Here is a 26146-nt window from a genome sequence, read left to right as displayed (position 1 = left end):
TATCTATAGGTATAATAGTGATGTCGTCCCCAGGGATGGCCTCCGTTGGTTGGTCCGAATTTTCCGACCCGACTGCGGATGACCATAATGTTATGCCACTGGCGTTTTTCGAATCCCCTGCGGGCGGCGCCGCGCGCGCGACTGTGAAAAAATAAAAACCGATGACCGTGTTTTTTCGGGATTTACACGAATTTTTAAATTAAAAGTTTTTTTTTTTTTTTGTCCCCGAAAACCGTATTAGGTATATTGCATTCGTGTGCGGACTGCACTGCGGAAAAGAGCACGTCAATTCAATTTAATCGCGACCGATTCGATATTATTACATTATTCACCACACCTTATATATACCCACACGGCTGTACCTACATGTATATACATAATACGTGGCGTGTTTTTATTATGTTACGAACCACATCGACGGCGATGTACCCCCATATGCGCGAGCAGTGCTTTTGTATGGGTAATATAAATTATAAAATAACGTGTACAATAATATGACAGAGCTCGTAACCGGTAATTAATACCGGTAACAACCGCGGTTAAAACGATAAACCGTCACATGAAAAGCAAAAACAAAAAATGATATTTGAAATCGAAATGAAAAACGTGGTAATAATAATAAATATAGGTACCTCTACCCTTACCTATTTGAAATCGAAAAAAACAATTCGGTTTCAAGCAGCCTTGCTTAATATGATTAGGATTCTTGTAAACTTGTAACATATTTATATACTTTTATACTATTCTTATATATTCTTATTTTATCCTCATATTATATAGTAGGCATAACGCTCAGTGCATTGCGGCCATTTCGAAATATAATATGACAATTTCCACCTCAAAAATAACTAGTAGCATCATAACCCGTCTCATAACGTAACTTTTAACCCGCATATATACCAACGTTTAAAGTGTACCTATTTTAATTTTTGTGGTAGAGGGTGTCAATCATTTGGGCGAATAACCCAAAATTTACCCGAGTAAAGCATATATAATTTGGGCGAGATATTGACTGATCGTTTAGGCGAATTAATAAATTATTGAATAATAGGGAAGTGACAAACCTACGTCTTCAATACTTTTTATAATGTTTACCTACTACAGCTAAATATTATTATTATATCGTTTCGGCTGTTTGGTATTTATACGCCAATTTACAAATATGGACGGCGAATGAAAATTTGTTAGATTGTACTATAGGACGCGTGGGTTTTCATTTTTTGCCCGTGTCTAATCTAATCAGATACTGAAGTGTGACATTTATTAATTAAAATTTAGTTCATGTAGTAAATATTATGATGATATAATGTATTTTTAACCATACGAGTTAACAACTAAGAGTCCTAAAAACGGGAAGGAAAACCTATTAATCTACATAAATGTTTAAAAATACATATATATTTACAGCTCGCCCAAACGATGTATTAGGTAAATTAGGGGTCTTTGTAAATTTCGCCCAAATTATATTGTATAAATTCGCGCAAACGATATGTTATTTTGGGTCATTCGCCCAAATGAAAGCCCCCTGTGGTAGACATAACACGGAGGGGTATTATTCTACTAATCTATTATTATACGATATTGAATATCTATGTCTTTATGTTCTTTTTCAAAACTATCTACGTTGTCTACGCCACGGTAAAATCTAGGTATATTTTTTATCTCCGAGCCGTATTAAAATAAAGTCCATTTAAGGTAATTTCGAATTTGGTATAGTCGCGGTGATCCGATAAGCGGCCTCTGAAAAATAATTCGGTTTGGATCACCGGCGCCCCAAATAGCAGCTTCACAATAAATAAAATCATTTTGGTCGCCGGCGGCCATTTGGCAGCCAAAGTGTTTTGATACTTGAGGTCTTGACGTCCGACACTAACACATCCTCCACAGCTATATGAAAGGGATGCTTGAGCACCTTTTCAGATAATAGGTACGTGGGCAAGCTATATCAATGATAGTCGCGTAGTCGCCACTGGTACCGCGTGTCTGACGAAAATTGACTGCATAATTCTTAGGCTACAGTCTAATAATATGTACAAACGACCAATAACTAGCTATCGGACCAATAACTGGGTTATCGAATCGATAACAATTTGACAGGTTGCACAAAGGATCAATAAGTTTTATCAATCCAATAAATATTGTGTTATCGGTTCGATAAGTCGTAGACCCGATTTCGGCTCGATTCATATTCAAAAGAGTTCTATAACTTTATTGATCTGATAATATCGAATTATTTTGTGATAAGGTAATATTATTATTTATCATTTAATAAAATATTTTTGATACCAGTTCAACTTAATTTTAAAGTATAAAACAGATAACAATTAACACCAATAACATTAAAAATACATGATGGAATGATAATTTTTTGTAACTATGGTAAGAGCACTAACCATCAAAATGTTAAAGAATTTTCTGTGCAACAGTCCAACACTTTAAGGAACCAATAAAGTTATTTATCCGACTGTTTATTGAACCGTTATCACAGTTTATTGAACTGTTTTTATTGATCGTTTGTGCAACCGGGCAATAGAATCTAAAGAGTGTTTTATAATATTGTGGAAGAACAATATCATTATTATTATGAACTTCGAACAACATCAATTGATCAGCGGACAACAGTCCGTGCACAGGAATTACCGACCGGCCTGCAGTGTGATAGTTATATATACATTATACAATCACATTAAACAATCGATCGGTTTTTTCTGTGAATTTGCATATAATAAATTAATAATTATACACAAACAACGATCGGCGGGTAATCGAATGAGGGGAAAAAATAATTCCACCGCGAATAAAACTGCACATTATTTTTATTTTTTTTTTATCCGTCACCAATACTCTGACGTTGGTATATATGCTCGCAGTACCTCCAATGATGTTAAAATCATAGATGAAGATATTAAACGGTGTCTATCTACTCACTGCGCATATAGTACTTTTTTGAAGACATGACTGAGAGGGAAACGAAATTTCTTCTGTGCAAGACAGTAATTATTCGTGTATAAATGTGTGTACGCGTGCATTACTTAAAGTCAGATAAATAATTTGAAACAGATCTAAAAATCGTATACATCACTCGCGCTACACCTATAGCGTTTTATCATTCGTCTTGGCCGTATGATTTTGGATCAATGACGTATTCATAAGTTTAATGTCTATAATAATGATTAAAACAGACGCGAAACAACGGAGCAAACGCTCGTGGATTAGATCTGTTTGATTTTCCCTCGTTTAGTATATACTTATGCGATTTAATCATTACTGCTGGAGGATATCCCCGTCGTTAACTATAAAAATTGAAGTCGAGAGTTTCACTGCATGACTTGCACCGATGAAACTTATCGCGACTCGTCCACTTGTGGACCACCGCCGAATATGATAAAAATAGTACCTACGACTGCCGTCGCTTTTCTGCGGTCTGCGTTCGTGATGATATGTTGTAATAAACGAAAAAAAAAATCGTCCGCACAAAGGGTCGTAGATGGATAAATTTGAGAACGCATACCGAAAAAAAAAAAGTAAAACCCCCGGATTAATAATTCAAACGTTTATATAATATTATCTTATGAAAGCAGTCGCAGTCGGAGATTCGCACGTCATCGAACTCCACGCGTCCGTGCGGATCGGCCATAATATTATTTTTGGGACGTAAAATTAAACTATTGATATTCACGCACACGTCGCACGATTTTTTTTTTTTATGTTTGACAAAATAAAATATAATATAAACGAATTAAATCACGTAGTAATAGGTATATCCCACGACAAATGATTATGGTTGTCATTATACCTCGCCATCACTCCGAAAATTGTCTACCAGGTATTCCGCGCTATTATTTTATGAGGAACGCGACAATTTATATTTTGCTCGTATACCAAACCAAAACGTTAACGTGGAATAATATAAACCGATGAAGCAGCAGCAGAGTGCACAGGTTTTTATGCGGTGATCCGCTGTAGTGAGAGCGTATAGTTATATCATTTTATTATTTCACAGTGAATTTAATCTTCGACGTATTTAATTGGATTAACTATCACGTTACAATATCACAACAATATCAGTCATCAACACGTATTTAATCAGTCGAAAACAAAATTTTATATTTTTTCCCTTATAAATTATATAACGACTCCCAATAATAATATTATAATCGTCATTTTTATAAACGAAGGTAGCGGTGACGACGTGACGGGGCCTATTTTAATAATCGCTTCAGTCTTAATTACAAAGCTCAATAATAATGAAGGATTTAAAGGTAGGTACTTTATAGCTACGTATAAAAAATACATATCATGGATACGTACCTACACATAATCTTGTAAAACAAAACTTTTTTTTACAAACACTTAATGTACGTACATTATCTCGTTCAATTGATGAGAAGGGACTCGTTCCAAAAAGGAATGGATAGCTGGAATGATTTATATTTTAGGAACGAAACTTTATTGGAACTGTTTCATTCAAAAATTAAGAAAAAGAAAATGAATGAGTTCTTTTTTAGGAACGTAAACGAAAATCGAAGTTCTTTTAAATTAATTTTTTGCATTTCAAATTTTATTTTTTTTTTATTTTATTAAAATTATTCACAATCTATGCAATATAATTAGTATAATAAGCAAATTGTATAGCTAATAATGGTTATTGACAGGATATTATCATTTAGAGCAAGCACTTATAGAAGTACGACCCAACCTGATACTTTTTTTAGGTATTGTTGTATTTTATTTATTTATTTTTTAAATTTCAGTAAGTTTCTATGTCACTGTCTTTTGAATTTTCCATATGCATTACCGGTTACTGAGATGGAGAATAGTTGTTTGATTAATGGATTACTGTGAAAGTTTAAGATGTGTGAAATTCAAAGTAATATAATCGTGCTAATTTTTTGAGGTGTCAAGGAGAAGACGTTACTATAGTTGTATAAGCTGATGCCCCGAGGGATTGAAACGCCTGAAGCGTTTTGGAATTGGATGGCTTTGCAGAGCCCTATCACTGAATACCGTATATCCATACTGGTCAAGTTATTGACTTTTATATGGCAAGTTTACTAGATAAGGAGAGTTTGGATTTCAAGAGGGATTTTAGGAGGTGAACTCTTGAGTTGTCTGTTTTACGCTTAAGTTTTATGTGTGGGCTCCAGGTTAGGCATTCGTCATCTAGGGTTAGCCCAAGGCATTCAACTTCATTTTCCATTGGATTTGTTTAACTATTTAACGTAGCAGGTGGTGAACCAATATTTCGAAATAAAATGCGGCTTAAACAGATTTGGATTCGTTTATTTTGATTTTCCACCAATTGACTCACAAGCTAATTATTATATTTAAATGGTTTTGAACACTTTATCACCGGCTGTAGCGTGGTTTTCGCAAGATGTGGTTATTAGTGTATCATCAGCATATATATAGCAAGGCATAGGAGTCCTTAGAGATGTCATGAGTGAAAATAGAGTACAGAAATAAGCCAAATCGTTTCTTTGAGAGACTCCTAATAGCTGTTTTAATTGTACAACGAAGTGAATAGATAATGTTTAGGCGGACGATATGAATAATCTGTCATAAAGGTCGTAAATTTAAAAAAAAAAATAAGGGGCGGGTGGAGGCTCTTGCCAAACCCAATCGTAATCTTATAGGAGATGTCTAGGAACACTGTTGTACAGAACTGTTTCTTCCCAAGGAACTAAATCGACTGTCCTATGCAGTTTATGTATGGTTGAGTGTTTTGATTTAAATCCGAATTCGGTGTGTGGTATTTTGTTGTTTGAGAATCTTGTCAAATTCATTTCATAAATCTTTTAGGAAATTTAATACTTTTTCTACAAATATTAGTGAATTTTTTAAGTCAATTCGCACACTTAGTAATTTTTTTACATTAAGGTGAACCATAAGAAAATAATACGAGTATAACCAAGGACAAAATATGATTTGATATCAGTGTTAAAATATATACCTACAATTTACTTACTTCGTGATCTACATTATATTTCAATACTATTATCTAAAGAGAAGACGTGGTGAGTTAAAATTTACAGAACCTACTTGCCAATCAAATAAATTATAAAACAAGTAAAAAAACAAAGGTCTGTGGATGATTTATCACCTAAATCACAGACGGAGCCCAAGTTATATCGCTGTTTTAAAGACGTATTAGATGTTTCGTACGATGATTGCATTGCATAATTTCCACGCTTTAAGCGATTTCCTCGAATGGTGGTCGAACGCTTAGTGTTACAAGAGTCGCAAAGCCAAAAACCAATCTCACCTCTCAGCCGATGAATAAGATGTTTCACATCAAACATTTAAAGTTTTATTTCAGTAGGATGACATTTTTTTTTTTTTAAGTTAAACAACTTGAAAATTTAATAAAAGGTTTCTCGTAAGTTTCTCTCAATGCATTAAAAAAATACCGAAAATAAATAGGTAGTCACGATATTTGTTTACATAAGAGTACATAGTTCAAATTTATAATTTATGTATTTGAGGATTGTGAGTTTATATTTTTATAAGGACATTATATAAAGTTCAAGTAATATTGTAATTATATTGCATGAAACACGCAAAGATACTTTGGCTTTGGCTGTTTATCTGTTTGTTCAGGAAAAGCTTCGAAACGGATGGGGTTTTAAGGCACGGACAACGGGCCCCAATTTCAGTTTAAATTAACAAGTTAATCCGATCTACCTATCTCTATTTGACAGTAAAATTTTTGTATACATTTTTTATTTCAAATGTTTAAAACAATTTCTAAAATATGTATAGCTTATATGACTTAGTATAATGACTAATTATTATTAGGTACTAGGTAAATATTGTACCTACATTTAATAAATATTAATATGTTTTGTGACACATTTTGACACTTAAGTTTTTTACCAATTAAATTACTTCAGATTATAGTTCAATGTTCATTTTACATCTTAAAAAAGTGAATCCGAGGATTTCTTTTATTTAAATTAAAATGTTTACCGGTCCCAGGAGATTTTATGCTACGAGCCCCTAAAATTCTATATATACGCCTCTTTATGTACCTACTCTTTACATTCTTCGAGGTAGGTGAATTTCGAAGGTATAGGTGTACTATACATATGTAGATACTATGATTATAGTTGTAGCCTAACCTCATATAATATACCAACCTTTACAAAAGTTGTGTCGGCTTAAAAAAAAATCAACAGTCATAGTCAACTGTACATTTCCGCTCATATGCTTATTGTAATTATTATTACAGATTGTATATATTCCAATAAATTTTATAAAAAAGTAAAAATAAAAAACCCTAACAGTTTTAACAGTTTTAAAATTATAATAACTGACAACAATAATTAATAATTCGTTATACATTTTGATGTAATTATTATTTGTACCTACATATTAGATTAGTATATTATATATATTAGTGATGTAAAATTTCAGAAATTTAATAGATATTTAAGAAACTCTGTAAATTTATGAAATTCAAAAATTTTATTTTGTTTTCAATAGAGTTTGCAGTTTTATTTAAACTATTTAAAGTGGGTACAAATTTGAAATATTCATTGAGTTTTGAAGTATATTTTGTAGAATTAAAAGTAAACTGTACAAATTATATAAATTTAAATATTTTGTTTTTCATCATAATTAATAAGTACAGGTAGGTAATGATAATATTTAATATTTGCGCTGTAGTATAGCATTTACAGTATTGCTGTTTTATCTCACAAAATTAATGGAAAGAAAAAATAATATAATTTTTTTCTTGGGAATTTCCTAATTACTTCACTATAATAGGTATTTTATATTTTTATTTTTATTACATAAAAATTGATTATTTTATACTTTGTTATTAAATATGCAGAATAATTTACTTTTGAAGCTTGAAATAAAATAAGAACTTATTGTATATTGTTCATAAGCTTTTTTTTAAAGTATAAGTTGAGTTTATATTTACTATTCTAAATGTATAAAGGAATACTAATAATAATTATTAAGCTATTTTCCTATTCTCCCCATTACAGAGTCAATAAAAACACGTTTTTGGAAAAATATCTATTGAACTTAAATTTTATAATTGGTCCTTAATACGCTCATTTGTACGGTTTTTTTTTTAAAAATGTTTTCGAGATGTGGATGGTATTAAAATTGCGTACACATTCTTTCAATCGCTAAAATATCGTTAAACCCATTCCTATTCATCTCATTATACGATACGAATTTACTGCACCAAAATTCTAAGAGAAACAAGTGGCGCTAATCTAACTAACAGCAGCGCCCCAGGACGTACGATGTGTTTGTTGGCATTAGATTTCTTATACGTAGGTACGATTATATCAAATTATATGGTTTTCTATTCAAACACATGACGGCTAAGTTACATGATAATAAAATGCCATTTACTGGAAAATAATGAATGTAATCATCTTCTATACATATAAAAATGGATTTCTGTCTGTTTGTTTGTCCTTATAATGCATTCCTAAACGGCTCAACCAATTTCTAAGAAATTTAATACAGATATATATTATACCTATGGGTAGAAGATAGGCTAAGTTAAAAAGTGATGGGCCCAATCTCGGGAGGTACTCAAACAAACATTTTAAGATTTACGATGAAAATTTTTGTAGTCAAACTAAATTGATCAGGTCATCTCAGCAAAAATACCAGATGCCGACAGAGATCCAGATTTATTTGAAGTCATCACAAATAATATGATTCATAGCCCACTTGGTGTACATAACAACAATTCACCATGCATATCTGATGGGAAATGCTTAAAAAGATACCCAAGAACTTTCGTTGCCGAGTCAATCACTGGAAATTACGGATATCCACTCTATCGTTGACGATCAAATGAAGACGGAGGCAAATCAATCACTTTAGAAATGTTGTTGAAATGGATAATCGTTGGTTGTACCTTATTCACCGTTACTCTCGAAGACGTTTAAATCACACATAAATGTCAAGTACAGTGAAACCTCCTTTAACGGACACCACTCAATAGCGGACACCTCCAAATAACGGACGGAATTTTGGGAACGGTGAAATGTGTACTAACTGTATTTCCCCTCTTAATAGCGGACACCTCCAAATAGCGGACGACGTTTAACCGATCGAGAGTGTCCGGTATTAAGAAGTTTCGCTGTATTGCACTTCAGTGAAATACATGTGCAAATATGTTAACAAAGGAAGTGATATGGCAGTTTTCAATGTGGAAAACACAACTGGATCTATAGATGAAATCCACTAATTTCAACTGGGACGATACATCAGTAGGTAGTAATGAAGCAGTTATGGCGGATTCTATAATTTCTAATCCATGAACGACATCCAACAACCGTTGCTCATTTGGCAGTGCACCTAGCAAATGGTCAGCACGTGTACTTCACGGCAGATAATGTATGTGCAAGAACATTGTCACTACCATCAACAGCGTAAACTGCATTCTTCTCATTGTGCGGTAAAGATATGTTTGCAAAGATGCTATTTTATTCTGAAGTACCAATATATTACATATGGAATACATCAGGGAAAAAGTTTAAATACCGCAAACAAGGCAAAGCAGTTGAAGGACATGCCAATTTATATTCGATATACGGGTTAGGCCGTCTGTATACTGTTCATCCAAACAATACAAAATGCTTTTACTTGCGATTGTTGTTAATTAGTGTGCGTGGATCGACATCCTTTGAATAATTGAGAGCAGTGAAGGATTAAGTTTTTGCCACACATCGGGAAGCTTTCCAAGAATTAAATCTTCTTGAAAATGATGCACATTGGGGTACTGCACTCGCTGATGCATTGAAATATTGAATACTGCTCGACCACAGCAAACTTTATTCACGATTATATTAACAACGTGCTTTCCATAAAATCCAAAAAATCTTTGGTAAAAATAGAAAGACAACATAAGTGAAGACATTTTGCATAGTTTGCGTACAACGAATCAAAATCAAGACATTCAATTTTCGCTAAACGTGTATAATGAAGCATTGGTTACAATTGAAGATAAGTGTTTGGAAATCGTTAACAAAACCCCCTGTACGACTGGGCATGCTTACGCCTAATTGATCCTCAAACAGCCCATATGATTGTAATTTGCAGTGAGAACCACAGTTTGACGTGTATGAATTTGTTCAAGCGAATCTACCAAATTTGGCTCCAGAACAACGCATAGCGTATGACAAAATTATGCATAACATCAAAAGCAACAGCGGTGAATTTTATTTCCTGGATGCACCGGGAGGTACAGGCAAAACTTTTCTCATTTCAACAATTTTGGCAACCATTCGATCCCGAAATTATACTACACTGGCAATCACATCATCAAGAATTGCAGCAACTCTTCTGGGTGGTGGTCGAACAGCACATTCAGCATTAAAATTGTAGTTGAACCAGGGCCTGAACACTGATAAAAATTAACACGGTAAAGATACCCAATACTCAAAAACGTGGCAGCCATCTACCCGTTGGCTAAACAGTGTAACCATATCAGAAAAACAAAATGTTTAATACAATATTTTAAATTTTTCCAAAAATGTATAGATCCAACTCTAGTTTTATTCAAATTACTTACTAATTGCTTAAAATTCTTAATTTTAAAATTAGCAACTGCATAAGATTAGTATTAATCAAATATATGATTAAATAGGTATTCATATTAAATATATATTGGAAAAAAATACACGTTTATTAAATAAAATATATATTTTATTTATTAGAAGCTAAAATGTAGTTTTGAAATTTATAGATCACGATTGTTTGAAGGCAACCTTGAATAGTAGAGGTACATTATGATTATGGTTTAAGAATAAGAAAATAGATTGAGAAGGAAAAAGATAAAAAGAGTATGTTATTATATAATGCTTCTATTGCACAGTATAATTCAAAAAAGTACAGACGACAGATCACAACAGAACATGTCTGCATGTTTTAACTGCAGTTAAAAAGCAGTACACACTAAAAAACGTGTAACAAATGCTTTTGCTAAGATTTTTAATAATCTTAATATAAATGTTTTGAATTAAATCATGAATTATGATACCAGTTTTTTAACTGATAACACTAAATTGGTAAAATAGCCCACGGGAACATGGCCGCCACGTTTTTGTTTACATTGAAAGTGTCCCTTCTGATTTAATCTATTCTGTGGTTGAACATTCAAACCACAGAAAGACTAATATTCAATATCACAATGATATCCAGAATTGATAAGGTACTTCAAGCATGTAAGCTCATTATATGATACGAATGAACTATGGCGCACCAAAAAGCATTAGAAGCACTTGATCATACAATAAGAGATATACAAAGAAATCAAGAACTCTTTGGTGGTGATGCACTCATTTTATTGTCTAGTGCTTTTTGAAAACCCCTACCAGTTATACCACATTCAACACCAGCTGATGGCAAAACGTCCATAAATTGAACTTGAAGACAAATATGCGGGTACATCTACAAAATGATCCATCAGCTGATGGTTACGCAAAACAATCGCTGAAAATGAGGAATGGGAAACTAGAGATCGATGAATCAACACAATGCATGACATTGCTAAATAATTTCTGTAAAATAAAAGTAACAACAAAAGAATTAATTGACAAAGTTTTCCCAAATCTAACACAAAATTACAGAAACCGTCAGTGGCTCAGTGCACGGGCTATATTGGCAGTCAAAAAATATGATAAGTAAGTACAATCAATATCACTATTCTAAACAAAATTCTAGAGCTGGCGGTATTTACGGTATACCGGTGAGTCACCGGTATTTGGAACTACCGGTATTTAAAAATACCGGTATTTGAATATTCCGGTATACCGGTATTTTTCGGTACGGCGAGTAAAGATACGGTATTTACCGAAGAGACGGTATTTACCGAAAAATACCGAATTACCGGTGTGTAAATACATACCGAATACCGGTGAGTGAATTTCACATACCACCAGCTCTACCTCAACGTATTAACGAAGTTTGAGACTATACACGGAACACGGCGATAATATACGATATTTATATGATCTAACAAAATACATGTAGGTAGTATTTACTGAATGTATACGGTATTTACCGTAGAGACGGTATAAACCAAAAATACAGTATTTATCGAATGTACGGTATTTACCAAAGAGACGGTAATTATCGAAGAGACGGTATATACCGAAGGAACGGTATTTACCGAAGAGACGGTATTTACCGAAAAATACCGAATTACCGGTATACCGATAGAAACCGGTATGTAAATACATACCGAATACCGGTGAGTGAAATTCACATACCGCCAGCTCTACAAAGTTCCAGGCAACACGACAACGTACCAATCCATCGATAACATAATAAATCAAGATGAAGTTGTCAAATATCCAAATGAATTCTTAAATTCATTTTATTTGCCAGTCATGCCACCGCACGTGTGTAATGCCACGTAAGTAGCATTACATATTGATAAGATAAATTGAACATCGTAGTAAGATTATTACTTGGTATATTTTACCCGTTATTTATCTATATGTATAAAAATATACTGCTAGCATAATCACAGGTAATAAATTTAACACAGAGTTTGAGACATATAAGAGGTAGGATTTTTAACAGGCTACGAAGTGCACGGATTCAGCTAGTAATATATGAAAACATTGTGTACCCATATTTAGGTTCTAAGTATAACTATATACAGACGAACCTCTACACGTGTTTGCTATTCGCAGTTTGTAAACCGACGAATCGACCGGAAATATAAATTGCGTTCCCTTGGGAGTCTGAGAGAGTATAGGTGTGCTGTATAATTTCATGATCAGTATCGCGATAGCAAAACATCGACACCCACAATGACATCCACCCCAATGGCCTCTGTTAACGAATCAAATTCGCATGTCGTTGGTGTATTGTTTTGTTTTATAATTCAATATTCGTACAGCCAAACAAATCACGTAGGTACCGAACTTCAACGGCACCAGCAAAAACCCTATTCTTATAATATAATCTATTGATATTAGAAAATCAAAACGATATCCATATATAAATATTTAATATAGGTAGGTACCTATATAGGAATCTACGATACAACTCTGTTTAAAAACAACAACTGAGACTGATCTAGACAAATTAAAAACTAAGATCATTATACCTACGCGTCTATGAATTATTATTATTAAATCAATTGAAAAATTTTAATGAAAACTTATTCATTATGTAGTCATTTCAAAATAATTATTAATTACGGATAGTCAATTTTTCTCAACATATATAACGATGTTAGGGTCACTTCTCATCAATGATTTATTTATAAGCGCCAGATATGAAACATAGAATACGTAGGTTTAGGTATTGTTATTGGAAATGTTGGCATCTGTCACAACAGCTTTAATTGTATTTCGTACTATAATCTCATAATGCTTGGAAAGCCTTTCAATTATTAATTTTCAATAAATAATACATTTAGAAAACTGAAATGGTCAAAATGAAAATTGTCTATAAGATTCATGATACCAGAAAAACACACGCCTTTAATGTTTATAAATAATTATAAATTTCCGTGATTTGTGGTAGAATGAACACATTGTGATAACTAAACATGAGTTTTCAAATTATTATTTAGATGTTTTGAACAATGAACGTGATCTAGCAAACAAAATTTACATTCAATATGATTTAAAATTTTAAAAAACGTGTAATTGTAGATCGAAAAAATATATTAACAAATAACAATTGTATGAGTATTGGATCATCAGTCTTTAATATAAATCTTGTACAGTCCAGCTACATTGAATGCGTGGTTAAGGATCAACAGTCGTGACGAGGTATCGACAAAATTAACAGTTTTTTTTTCATCTTTTGTTTAGTTACATCGGATCTGTACACATTTGAAATTAATTATCTCTATAGTCAATAGTAATAATATACGTTGTGCATATTTTGGCAATAATAAATCATTCCACTGTCAAAACATGAAATTATACTGCGTCCTCTATCGCGGGATACAAAACGAAATTGATTTTATATGTTAATTTATATTATATTTTTTTATCATGAAAAAAAAAACAAACAAAAACTGTTTGAATAATAGAAATGTATTGTGCTCGATTAATAAAGGAAATAAATACTGTTGACAGCGCTGAAAACTGGTATAATATTTTATATATTATATTATAAGTAATTTCCCTGACTTCAACTCCCTGACAAAATATAGGTACGTAAATAAAAATTGACGAGTGAAGTATACAAAAAACACTTAAAAATGATTGTCGAAAATTCAATTATAACTACGATTATGGTAAATATTGTCATCCTGACTTACTTCATAAAAGTACCTGCAATGGGTCGCGATATACAAGGGTGGGTGTAGGGGAGAAATCCCCCCCTGAAATTTTATTCGGTGTACTTGCCATAATCTAGGTACCAAAACTACTATATACTACTAACTACTATATAGGCGCGTCAGTATCAGTACCTGAAATTAATTTTTTTTTAAATTAATTTATTCTGTACCTCTAGTACCTATAATTTTAGATTTTGAGCCGAACAGTGCAGGTATGACAGCAGAATATATTTACTTCACAATTAGTAAGTGTTTTTGTACGGGAATAAAAAAACCGGTTTCCGTAAAAATCGACTTGGTAAAAAGAAAATTACATAAATTAATGTTATTTTATTGCTATTATAATACAAAGTAGAGTTAAATTTTTAGAAGATAAATTATTCGAATAATTTTCGGTTATTTTATTTGAGCAAACAAGTTGATAGTCAAGTAATTTTGTTGACATTTTTACTTCTACAGTCGAGTCGTGATAACTCGAAGTTTAAGGGGGATAAAAATTCGCTTCGAGACATCTAACTAATTAATAGGGAAATAATTTTCTAGGAGAGTAAAAAAAAAATCAAGTTTTCAAGTTTTTTGAGTTTTCGCGACTCGACTGTATTTATTGTTGGTTGTTATTATTACGAAATATTAAAATTGAATTGATGATTAAATATTTTTTACATATATTTTGAATAATAAAACGAAGTGCGTTAATTTTTATTTTGGGCCCCGATATTTTTTAATAATATTTTTGTATTTAAAATTTGTATTTTTTTTTATTTTAGATTGTTGGTTCACGTGAATGAGTACGCATTGTCAATATGTACAAGACAATTATTAAGGATAATCCAAGTATGTCAATGAGGCAAATGAGAGCGATAATTTCAAAAAACATGAGCGTTGGTGAATCAACAGTACATAGAACCATCAGTAATTACAAGGAAACTAAAACGGTAATATCTCCAAAACGCAAGAGAGTAAAAGTACAAATTACTGAAGCGTTCGATGACTTCGCACAGAATGCAGTCCGTAGGCACGTACCTACATAGTATTTGGTTCCGACGCGAAATCCCTACGGTCGATAAAATTCACAAAGCTGTGTCTGATGATAAAGATTTGCCAACCGTATCGCATACTAGTATTTTTAAATTATTGAAGGAATTAAAATTCCGTTACGTCAAAGAAGGTCGTAACAGTGCTCTAACAGAAAAAACCGAGTTAATACTTTGGCGAAGAAGGTACTTGAGATCGATACGGAACTATCGTGAAGAGGGTCGCCATGTGTATTATTTAGACGAAACCTGGGTGAATGCTGGTGACTGCCCAAATTGGCAAATTATCAATGTCGTGATACAACAATAACATCCCACCGTGACGCATTCCTAAAGGGAATGTCAACCGGTTCCGTGAATCCGTCTGGCAAAGCGCAAAGGCAAGCGTCTAATTGTTCTTCATATAGGGTCCGAAGATGGTTTTGTTGACAATGGACTATTGTGTTTTGAATCCAAGAAGAACTCCCGTGATTACTACGACGAGATGAACGGGCAAACATTTTTCGAGTGGATGGAAAATATTCTACCTCGTCTAAAGGACAACAGCGTGATTGTCATGGACAATGCGTCGTATCATTCTATCAAGTTGGACAAAGCACCGACGGCGTCATCGAAGAGGGCCGATATTATACAGTGGTTGGAGAATAAAGGGGAAGTGGTGGATAGAACTATGATAATACGAGAACTTTTAGACATCGTAAAAAAAATTAAGCCGCAACATGACAAATTTGTTATTGATGAAATCGCCAATACACAAAATAAAACAATTTTACGTCTGCCGCCTTATCATTGCGAGCTTAATCCGATCGAGCTTGCTTGGTCATCGATCAAGAATCATGTAAGAATGAACAACACTACATTTAAACTACCTGATGTGAAAAAACTTTTAATAGAAGGCATAGAAAGAGTAGATGCAGACATGTGGAAGAACTTTATAAGACACACGATAACAGAGGAAAATAAGTTTTGGGAAATTGATGACATTATGGACGAGGTGTTTGAAGCGGAGCGACAAAATTTAACTTTAACTATTACTGGAGATACGTCATCTGATTCAGAGTCTGATACGGATTGAACTATTCTTATAATATGCAAATATATTTGTTTTTAATAGGTACCTGTTTTTTTCTAATACGAGCATTTTTTTAAATGTATTATAATTATTTGTATATTTAATAAAGTAAAAATAAAACATTTTATATTATGTATATTATAACCTTAAGTGTTTTATTACGTGTTATTTTTAATTAAATATCTATACAGCATACCTAACATTATGAATATATGATACGACTTATTAATAATAAAATGTATACAGTAAGTATTTTGGTTCAGTAATAAACTATTGCGATCGTATTGATATTATTACAAATGCTTTTTATATACCATATTAAAGTATAATATTATATTTATATAATTCGTTTATATATATTTTGCAAATAGTCTTTCTTTTTGCTCCTTTAGTGGACTTTGTAATTTTTCTTCAACAGTTTTTACGACGGAAATAAACTCAGATACCTAACATCATGTTTTGTTTTTCGAAACGTATAGTATAAGTCGAAAAAAACTATAATTTGAAGAAATAAATGCCAAGTTTGCTTACAAATCTGGTTTGTTTAAAATATCTTTAGCTTTTTCGATGCTGCTCGCGTCATCTTCATCTAACTTATTAATAAAATAATAATTAGGTAGGTACTTCATAATTCTCACAATAGTATTTGACCGCATCCAACCATGTTCCCCAACGAGTTAAAATCGGTTGTGTTGGCATTGGGATGTCAGGAACTCAGGAGCTTCATTTTTAAAAATACAAGTTCGAGGTGATGCTTTCAAAAATACTTTTTTTACACAAGATATAAGTTGGTCAACTATACAAAAATATGAACGTACTTCTTCGGCCACTCAAAGAAATCTTTGTACTATACTGTGTTACATGCACCATCGCTGAGTAAAGTGTTTGAATTGCTTTTCCCGCGATTTCACCAATTCGCCATAATATACGGTGCAGTCAAAAATAATAGTAAGTTTTCCGTCAAAAATAACAAGACATTATCTTGCTGAATGCAAAATAAAAATGATTAACTTAAACTTCTAGTACAATGAAACACATTTTTTATATCAGTTAGCTATTGTCGTATACGTCGATCACTCGAAAGTATACAATAAACGAACTACAAAAATATTGTAATACGTTTTTATTCAATAACGGCGTCCAGTGATAACCGAGTCACACGATTACCACCTCTGACCACCATTCCTGTTTTAACAACTCTCTTATATACTAATCTTAAATTTTAATTATAGTTGACTAGTGTCAAAATAAATATATTGTTTAAAAATTAAATGTTTTCTTAACATAGTTTTTACATACTAACATTTCTTATTACTACATCCTTTTAACTTACTATGCATAATTTGTATTTTGTTATCTTAACCTACTTGTGTGCTTTTTGCTGTTGTTTTATATTATTTATTATAATTTTTCTTATTACCAATAATTGTTTACTTAACCTAATTTCTTAAGTACTAACAATGAAAAGCTTATTACAACACTATGTTTCGAATGATTATTGAAAAATATGCAAACTCCTAGCCCCTAGCCCTAACCCTACTGGGTTATGAGGAATGATACGGAGGCTACAAATGCATAGGCAACGACTATATAGTGACCTCCAAAACGAAATTTTAATGAACAACCAAATTAAGGCATTCAATTTTTCAAAAACCATGGACATCAATAATGAGTTCAATTTTTTAATGAGCGTTATACAGGAATACTGGTTTTCTATTTAAGAAAGAAAAATTGAATATGAACAAGATAACTGATGATTTTCCTAGTAAAAAAGCAATAAAAAAATCCTTGATTTAAATATTTATTTATTCTAAATTTTAATTTATACATGTAAGATTTACAAAAACTCTATAATAAACCGAACATCTGCAAATTTCTTAGTAGCAAAAGACTAGAATGGGCTGGACATGTGTGGCGTGCAGAAGGATGCCTTATAAGAAATGTGCTCGACGGAAAGCTGAATGGAAAAAAACCCATAGGGATACCACGGCAAAGATGGTTCGATACAGTCAAGAAAGATTTGACACGAGTGGACCCTATAACATCAATTTGGCAGTGGATAGAATGCATTGGAGAGGTATTGTAGAAGCGGCATTAGACCTAAATGATCTGTTTTAAGCCTAAGAAGAAGACATGTAACCTAAACTATTACAAAAATTGAAAATGTGCTGATTTTTAATAACATGGTTTTAAAAAACAATTAAATAAAGTGACTACAAGGTTATAAGACGTACCTATATAGTTACCTATTTTTCATACATTTATTACTTGTACCTATACTGTTGTCTGTTTCCTTTCTGAGTCTTTTTTGACGATTATTCCTGTATACACTTGAAATTTTCAATATTTTGGTTTAATCGGTCTATAATTTACACTACCTTGGAAACATATTTCAAAATAAAAACTAGATGTTTAGTTTGTGTATTTTGTTTGTTTTGGCACTAATTAGTTTGTTTTTTATAATATCTAGTTTAAAATATATATACTTCAGTATGTCCTATACATTTTTCAGAGCGTTTCGCTGCAGGAGCCATTATAAGTGCCTACATATTTCTGTTTGTTTTTATAAATAATATACATAAATGAATAAAATTGGTAATTAAATATTATTTTTTATAATTAACAATATTGTTGTACTGTACTATTCAATAGTAAAATATATTAACGTTTGAAAAGAAAGAATTATTGAATACCTAATTAATAAGTATAATATTTATTATTTACTAAAGGTACATGTATACATATTATTATTAATTATTAATAATGATTTATGTATATAATGGGTGCGTAAATCAAATTTTAATAAATATAAACACCCACAAACATATTATGATAAATACTCGAAATAGAACGAGACTTTGAGAAAAAAAAATGTTGTATATAAGTATATACAAATTGTATAATACAATATAGGTAGGTATATAGGTAATGGTTGAAATGGAAAAATAATATTTACTGTAATAGAGCGGTGATAAATCAAAAACGATTGCCTTCGATATTCATAAAATAGTGTATATATAAAACACATATTATAAGCTTTAAACAAATACATCATGCTGTTCAATATCCGCGCATTACCTAGGTATGCGATTTTTTGCAATTAATATCTGATCGTTTGACAGGGGAATGCAAATATCTCCTTTGAAATTTGATGGGTTTTTTTTTTTTTTTATCCGCACAACAAAGATTTATGGGATTAAATTTATTTTACGAGTTGCTACTACAATATTATCGTCAATATCACACGCCGTTTATAAATAGGTATCTCCAAAAATCAAGAGGTGAAAGCAGTGGCGTATTTGTGGTGGGGGGGGGGGGGTAACAGGATCATTTTCAAATACCTCACTCAAACTGGACTTTTTTTTTTTAACTGATTTGCGGAAGCTGTAATTATAAGTTAAATTCCGTTATTATGAGCACTATATTAATACAAAATTATAATTTTGAACCAGTTCTAAAAACCCTAAGAAAATAAAAAAAATTAACTCTTGAATTTGAATTGTCTTATATTGTAACAGTGAGATATATTTGCATTTTGCCCCCAACCCTGAAAAATTATTCTAACTTTCACCTTAAAATCACAAAAAAATCCGAACTCCTGGTTTTTTTTTTTTTTTTTATTCATTTGGCTGAGTCAAAAAAATAAATAGGTTGCAATAATAACCACCAAGGCACCGACATTCGAACTAGTTGATCTGCTACAATGTAACAGACGATTTCTATGGAAAAATCTTTCAACATTTAATTGTCAGCTGACACCGTATAATATGTACGTTATAGGTAGGTAGGTTCTTATAACGAACCTCAACAATTTTCATCAAAACTGCCAATATTGACGCCCTACAAAAATTTGGTTAATTATATTAACCAGTGGCGCCGAACCCAATGTTCAGCAGTTCAGGTAGGGCAATCACCCGACCTTTGAAAGTGAGTGGGTGGGTCAAAGCTAGTAGGTGGTTAGGGTGGTTGTGGATGGACTAGGTCACTAGTCCTTTCCATTTTTCAGGAAGCTCACAATAACGCACGACGCACGAGTAATGATTACAATAGGTTTAATAATTGATCACCATAGTGACTTAGGTACCTAATATTATATTTTCTCACCGTCTTTCTCCGTGGTTGTTACAACGTGATGTAATATGCACTGTATAGTGGAATTATAGAATATTCTTGGTATTATGCTATTTAAATTTAAACTATAAAAAAATAAAGTATAATTTTTAGATAATAAATAAGTAAACTAGCTTATAATACCATGATGGAAAAGTAATTAATAGCTAATAATGCTAGGTCGATAAAAAAAAACCCATTGTCAAATAATTAATTATAAAAAATGTAAGATAATTCGTCTCTGATGAATTAATGATAACAGGCAACAGGCTACATAGTATATGTATGCATTCAGCCCCCCCCCCCCACATCGTATTTTTGGCCCAGATGTCACAGAACTAAATCAGGGTCCCTCTTAAATTACAATTAATTTCGAAACATTTTTCTAATATATTATATTGAAATAATTATTTACATTAACCCCGGGCACTGGTCTCGTGTCCATATGAGTCCTTCTGACCATCCTCCCTTGTGGGGGCCGTATAGTACCTAGTACTAGTTCTAACTTCTTCTCCTTTTGCTTCTTAACAGCTAAGCTGGCCTAGTACCTACGCCCATCGTCGCCACCATTAATTCACTCCATCTGCAGTCTCAATCATTCGCGTCGTCCATAATAATCGTATACTTTCACGGATCATCGTTATATCCTTTTCCACAACATCTCTCCATCTTGTTCGGAGTCTTCCTGTAGGCCTTTTCCCTACAATTCTTCCGCCTATGAGTCTATGACACGTTTTATAGTTTTTCCTTCCGATTTCCATATAATATGTACATGCCCAGCATCACATTCTATCCTCTTGCTTCTGCAATACGTTAGGATATCTGACGGCTTCCGTACATACATATCTTGTAGGTCTTTTAATATCTAATTTCACCGCATTTCTACATTATAAACTGGGTCAAATAGTTTTTGGAGTATTTTTCTTTCTATTGTACTCAACGTTTTGTAGAAATCGATTTTTGCAAAAGCCCAAGTCTCTAGTTCATACGTCAACACCGGTCTCCGATAGCTTGTGTATAAAATTATCTTCGATTCTCTCGATAATAAGAATAACTTCAAGTTTCGAATTGAACAGTGATAGCAAACTGTTATAACATCTGTTCGTACTAACTACTCGTTCTTTTATTTCTTCGTGTGCATTATTGTTTTTGTTTATATTTTTAATCTTTCGATGTTATTTATTAACTAAATATTGCTCAGCTTGTAGGTAAGAGAAATCGCAGAATCATATTCAATATCGTCCTGAGATAAGCACATATGACATTTATATTAATATTTTGTTTTCCCAAGAATAACTTCTACTTCTCAAGACCTTACCTGCCTCTTACCTTAATCATTGATTAAATATACATAGATAGCCCATACAATGATAATGTATGGAAGCTCCCAATAACCGACCGGGGGAGCCAGAAATCTTGTAGTATGGGAGCTAGACATCAGAGTGCGCTAATTTTGTGGTTCAGTGGTCATATTATACGGCTTTGAACCCAGGGGTTCCGATTTCGAATCCTGCAAAGATACAACATATTTTTTTTTTTTTTTTATCTTTACAATACGACAATTGACTAAGTATACCTTAAGAATTTATTTATATTGAACTAAATCTAACATGGCTGAGCATTTTTTAATTAATATATGATCATTTTAGCTGTTACCTATAACAAAATTACTAGACAATTTTCGAAAAAAGGTTATATGTTGTATTAACAACAGAATTCAAAATTGCAAATATGTAAATTTAACGCAATGATTGAATTAAGCATGATAATATAAGTGTACAATTTATAAAATATATAGTGTATAAAATATGAACAAGGGGTGTTATTCATGATATATCTTAAAATAGATTTTTAATATTGCCATTGGATAATTCATATTAATTAGTCTATTAAAACGATGATATTACTATTTATGAATATTATGTGCTGTACTGCTGTATATATGTGTTATAAATGGGTATTAACTCGTTATCACAGTATATAAATAGTTTTCAAATATACTATTTATTTTTGACAAAACAAACATTTAAAACATTTTATTTTGTAATACTGATCAATTATACGTGTCTGTAGTTCTGTAGTGACACGTCATTGTGGTTCACGAATATTATCTTGTTTCTGCACAGTAGAAAATACTTTAACATTTTTTATTTAATTAATTTAAACGTTTTGGTGGTGTGCGTCTATAATAATCATATAAATGTCTCGAAAAAGTGGACACAAGTGTTTATATTTCAACTGTGGTAAAAGTGGACGAACCGTAAGTGGTCTTAAGCTCTACCGATTTCCAAAAAACCCAAAACTTCAACAACAATGGGTTATAAATTCAGGTAAAATATATTTTAATAACCAGATATAAAGACTTAGTTTTTTTACAAAGTATATTATTATAAATGAAATAATATTATTGACTATTGTATTATAATATTAATTTATTATTGTTTGTTGAAGTCACATGATGATAAGTTATTGATGTTTAATAATTAGTATTTGTATAATGGTATGAAAACTAAATAAACATATTTGATGAATAAAATTAAAAAAATGATGCAATATTATGCTATTATAAAATATTTCTAGACTGATAAAGTAATACCTAGTCTTATTATTAATTATTTAAATACCTAATTTATTATAATATATTTAATATTTTCCTTTTATTATAAGTTATAGTAATTATAATTTATTATAATTATTATACTTTATAACCATTCATTATAATTTTATACTTGACAAGTACTTACTCAAGATATTGTTAATTTTTATATATATTTTTTTAAATTTTGTTTTGTTTATTGTTTGTAATAATGTTACAACCTTATAATTAAGAGTTTTAGTTTTACAGTAACTATATTATGATTTCTAATAAGTATTGTTCATTTTTAAGACTGACCAGGTGATTCTTAATATTAATAACAGCTATAAAAATCACACCTAGTAATAAAATATTATTCAATATTTTATTATATGATCATTCTTATAATAATTATTTAATATTTTTTAACTTGAGAAGTAGTCTACATATTGTTAAATAGTCGATCATTGTACAGTTCAAATCCTTTCATGTGTGCAATATCAAAAGAGAGACCTAAACAACTCGAATTTTTAGAAAGTGCAAAAACATGGTGCCAAAGTCTAAAAAAATGCAGTGGCCATTCTAGACCATACAGTTTTGATGGATTAGAATGGACAATTAACGCGATCATTAATATTTATGAAGAACAATCAAAATTAGGTTTTGAATACTTGTTAACGGCGCGATTAAATCAAGATGTAATTGAAAATACATTTTCCTTTTTTCGCCAAAGAGGTGGTTACAATACAAACCCTACAGCAAAGGCATTTAGAATTACTTTTAAAATGTTATCTAATATACAATTGATGAAACCATCTGCATTGTCAAATTGTGAAGCAGATGACGATCGTAATGTTATGTTTGAGTTTGATACAAATACAATTATAAAACCAACTGATGACTCTACCGTTAATGAAGAAGACGAACAATCCGACTCTAGTCTTTCTTCTTTTTCAATATCACCACTGGTTAAAAGAAATGAAAATTTAGTTAAGCCTATCGTGACTCTTTCTGTTTGCTCAGATAGTTATTTTAGTGGTTACTTAGGAAAAAAATGTTATGAAAAATTTAATTGTGTTGATTGTCAAAATTTAATGTTAACTTTAGACCCAGTAAACTGTAATAAACAAACGGATTATTTAATATTTTGTAAAAACTACGGCATAAAATCAGAAAATTTTTATTTAAAAAAACCAACCGATAATTTTAGAAAATTCATTACAGAGTGTCAATTAATATTAGGTAATATAGTAGCTGAAAAACCATTTATGAATAAAATCGGAAAAACGATTGAAAGAATAATTTACAAAAAACTAGTTCCATCTTATTTTAATTTCAAAACTGAATGTCAACCTCATCTAGAGTTCATTATTTTACATTTGATCAACTGTAAATTGCTTAGAGGTTTTAATTGGAAGTCTAAAAATAATAAAAACCAAACAGTTGCTAAACTTAAGATTTTAAAGAATGTTTGATCCTCATTTCTCTAATTTGTGTATGATTATTAGGTACCTAACTACCTACCTATTATTATGTAACATTATTTTGGGAGTTTTTTAATTACTTTTTTTTATGTTTTATTAGTGTTTAATTATTATTATTTATAGATTATCATTAAACTCTTAAGTACGTAAAATGTAATAATTATATTTATATTATCTATACTATACTTTTATTTAAAATTGTTATTGTCTTAAATTTTAATATTTTAGATCTGTTCCAACCTGTGTTTACTTTTGTTTTAATTTTTGATTATAAAATAATGTATCTATGTGTTTGTTAATTTGTAAAAGTGTAAGATCACAGCCTTTTTAAAATTTATTATCAATAATTTTAGATGGATATGTATGTTTTAAAGTTGTTTTATTTAAAATAAAAATATTTTGCTAGATCCTAAATCAACTATGGTACTATGGTACATAATATTCGAAAATAAAATAACATTATAATATGATTAGCCATTCAGATTTAGCATTGATTAAATATATATGTAATATTCTGTGGATATAGTAAATAACAATATTCAATTTAATTTATATTCTTGGAATTCTTCTTATCGCGGTTTATTGTTATTCTACCGGTTTGTGTATTGTGTACAATTTAGTATTTACCAACGCTATCTATTGTCACATAATCCGTACTAATTTACGGGTTTCCATATTGCGTATAGCTATGGGCTATCTATGTATATTTAATCAATGCCTTAATTTTAAATGGCCTATGATACATTTTAGGTATTTTATTGCTTCAACAACTGTAAGCTTATATTATTATATAGGTAATATTAAATGTAATTATTTAGATATACGTATGAACGGTGTAACATCCATACTAATTATAAAATCAAAACAATTTTGTTCAATTTTTCATAGGTACAATTAAAATTCAATTTTATTCAAAATAAGTCATAACAACCAACCCATAAGATAAGTTACAACGTTTTTGCTAAACATAAAATAAACTTATCACCTAAAATGCGTATAATACACTATTATAATCACATTAATTTATTATAAATGTTTATAACAATAATGTAAATGTATTAGGTACATATCATATATTACATATACCTATCACCAAGTATTATAGAAGTTATCCCCAATAAAAATCTTCATTTACTTTCATAACATTAATTCATTTAAAAATACATCACAAAATGTTATCAATTGATGAATTTTTGAATATATAAATAAAAACCTAAATTGATAAACATTTATATTAATGCTGAATTATGATCTTTTTTTATGCACGAACAACAGTTATATTATAAATGTATAATAATTGAAAGAGAAAAAAAAATTTAATTTTTAACCAAACTTGCTTTAAAATAGGAGAATATTTATGTATCATGAAATTAACTATCAGAGTTTACACTCAATATTTAATATTTATACAATCACCACATAAAATTAATTTCCTTTTGTAAGATTGATTACAAAAGATTTCACTTCATAAAAATTGTGTTAACAACAAATAATCATAAACCTCAGTAATAAATTAGGTAGAGTATGCATTATAATTTAACGTAATTTAGAGAATTCATTTTTTTTATAAAATAAAAAATA

At 30.9% G+C, this 26146-nt stretch overlaps 1 protein-coding gene across 1 annotated transcript; it reads left to right on the top strand.

Annotated features, from left to right (window-relative positions):
• Positions 1–11715: 11715 nt before the first annotated feature.
• Positions 11716–16456, top strand: LOC107170432 (uncharacterized). Its single transcript, XM_089219427.1, has 2 exons — positions 11716–12397; positions 15058–16456. The coding sequence occupies exon 2, from the start codon at positions 15809–15811 to the stop codon at positions 16397–16399; it is 591 nt and encodes a 196-aa protein (XP_089075553.1). The 5' UTR covers positions 11716–12397; positions 15058–15808; the 3' UTR covers positions 16400–16456.
• The last annotated feature ends 9690 nt before the right edge of the window (positions 16457–26146 follow it).

This window comes from Diuraphis noxia, unplaced genomic scaffold, assembly GCF_037042655.1.
Source record: "Diuraphis noxia isolate RWA-SAM2 unplaced genomic scaffold, SU_Dnox_SAM2 contig0002, whole genome shotgun sequence".
NCBI classification, from domain to species: Eukaryota; Metazoa; Arthropoda; class Insecta; order Hemiptera; family Aphididae; genus Diuraphis; species Diuraphis noxia.
The sequence above is the reverse complement of the archived record's forward strand: the minus strand, read 5'-3'. Positions and strand labels throughout refer to the sequence as shown.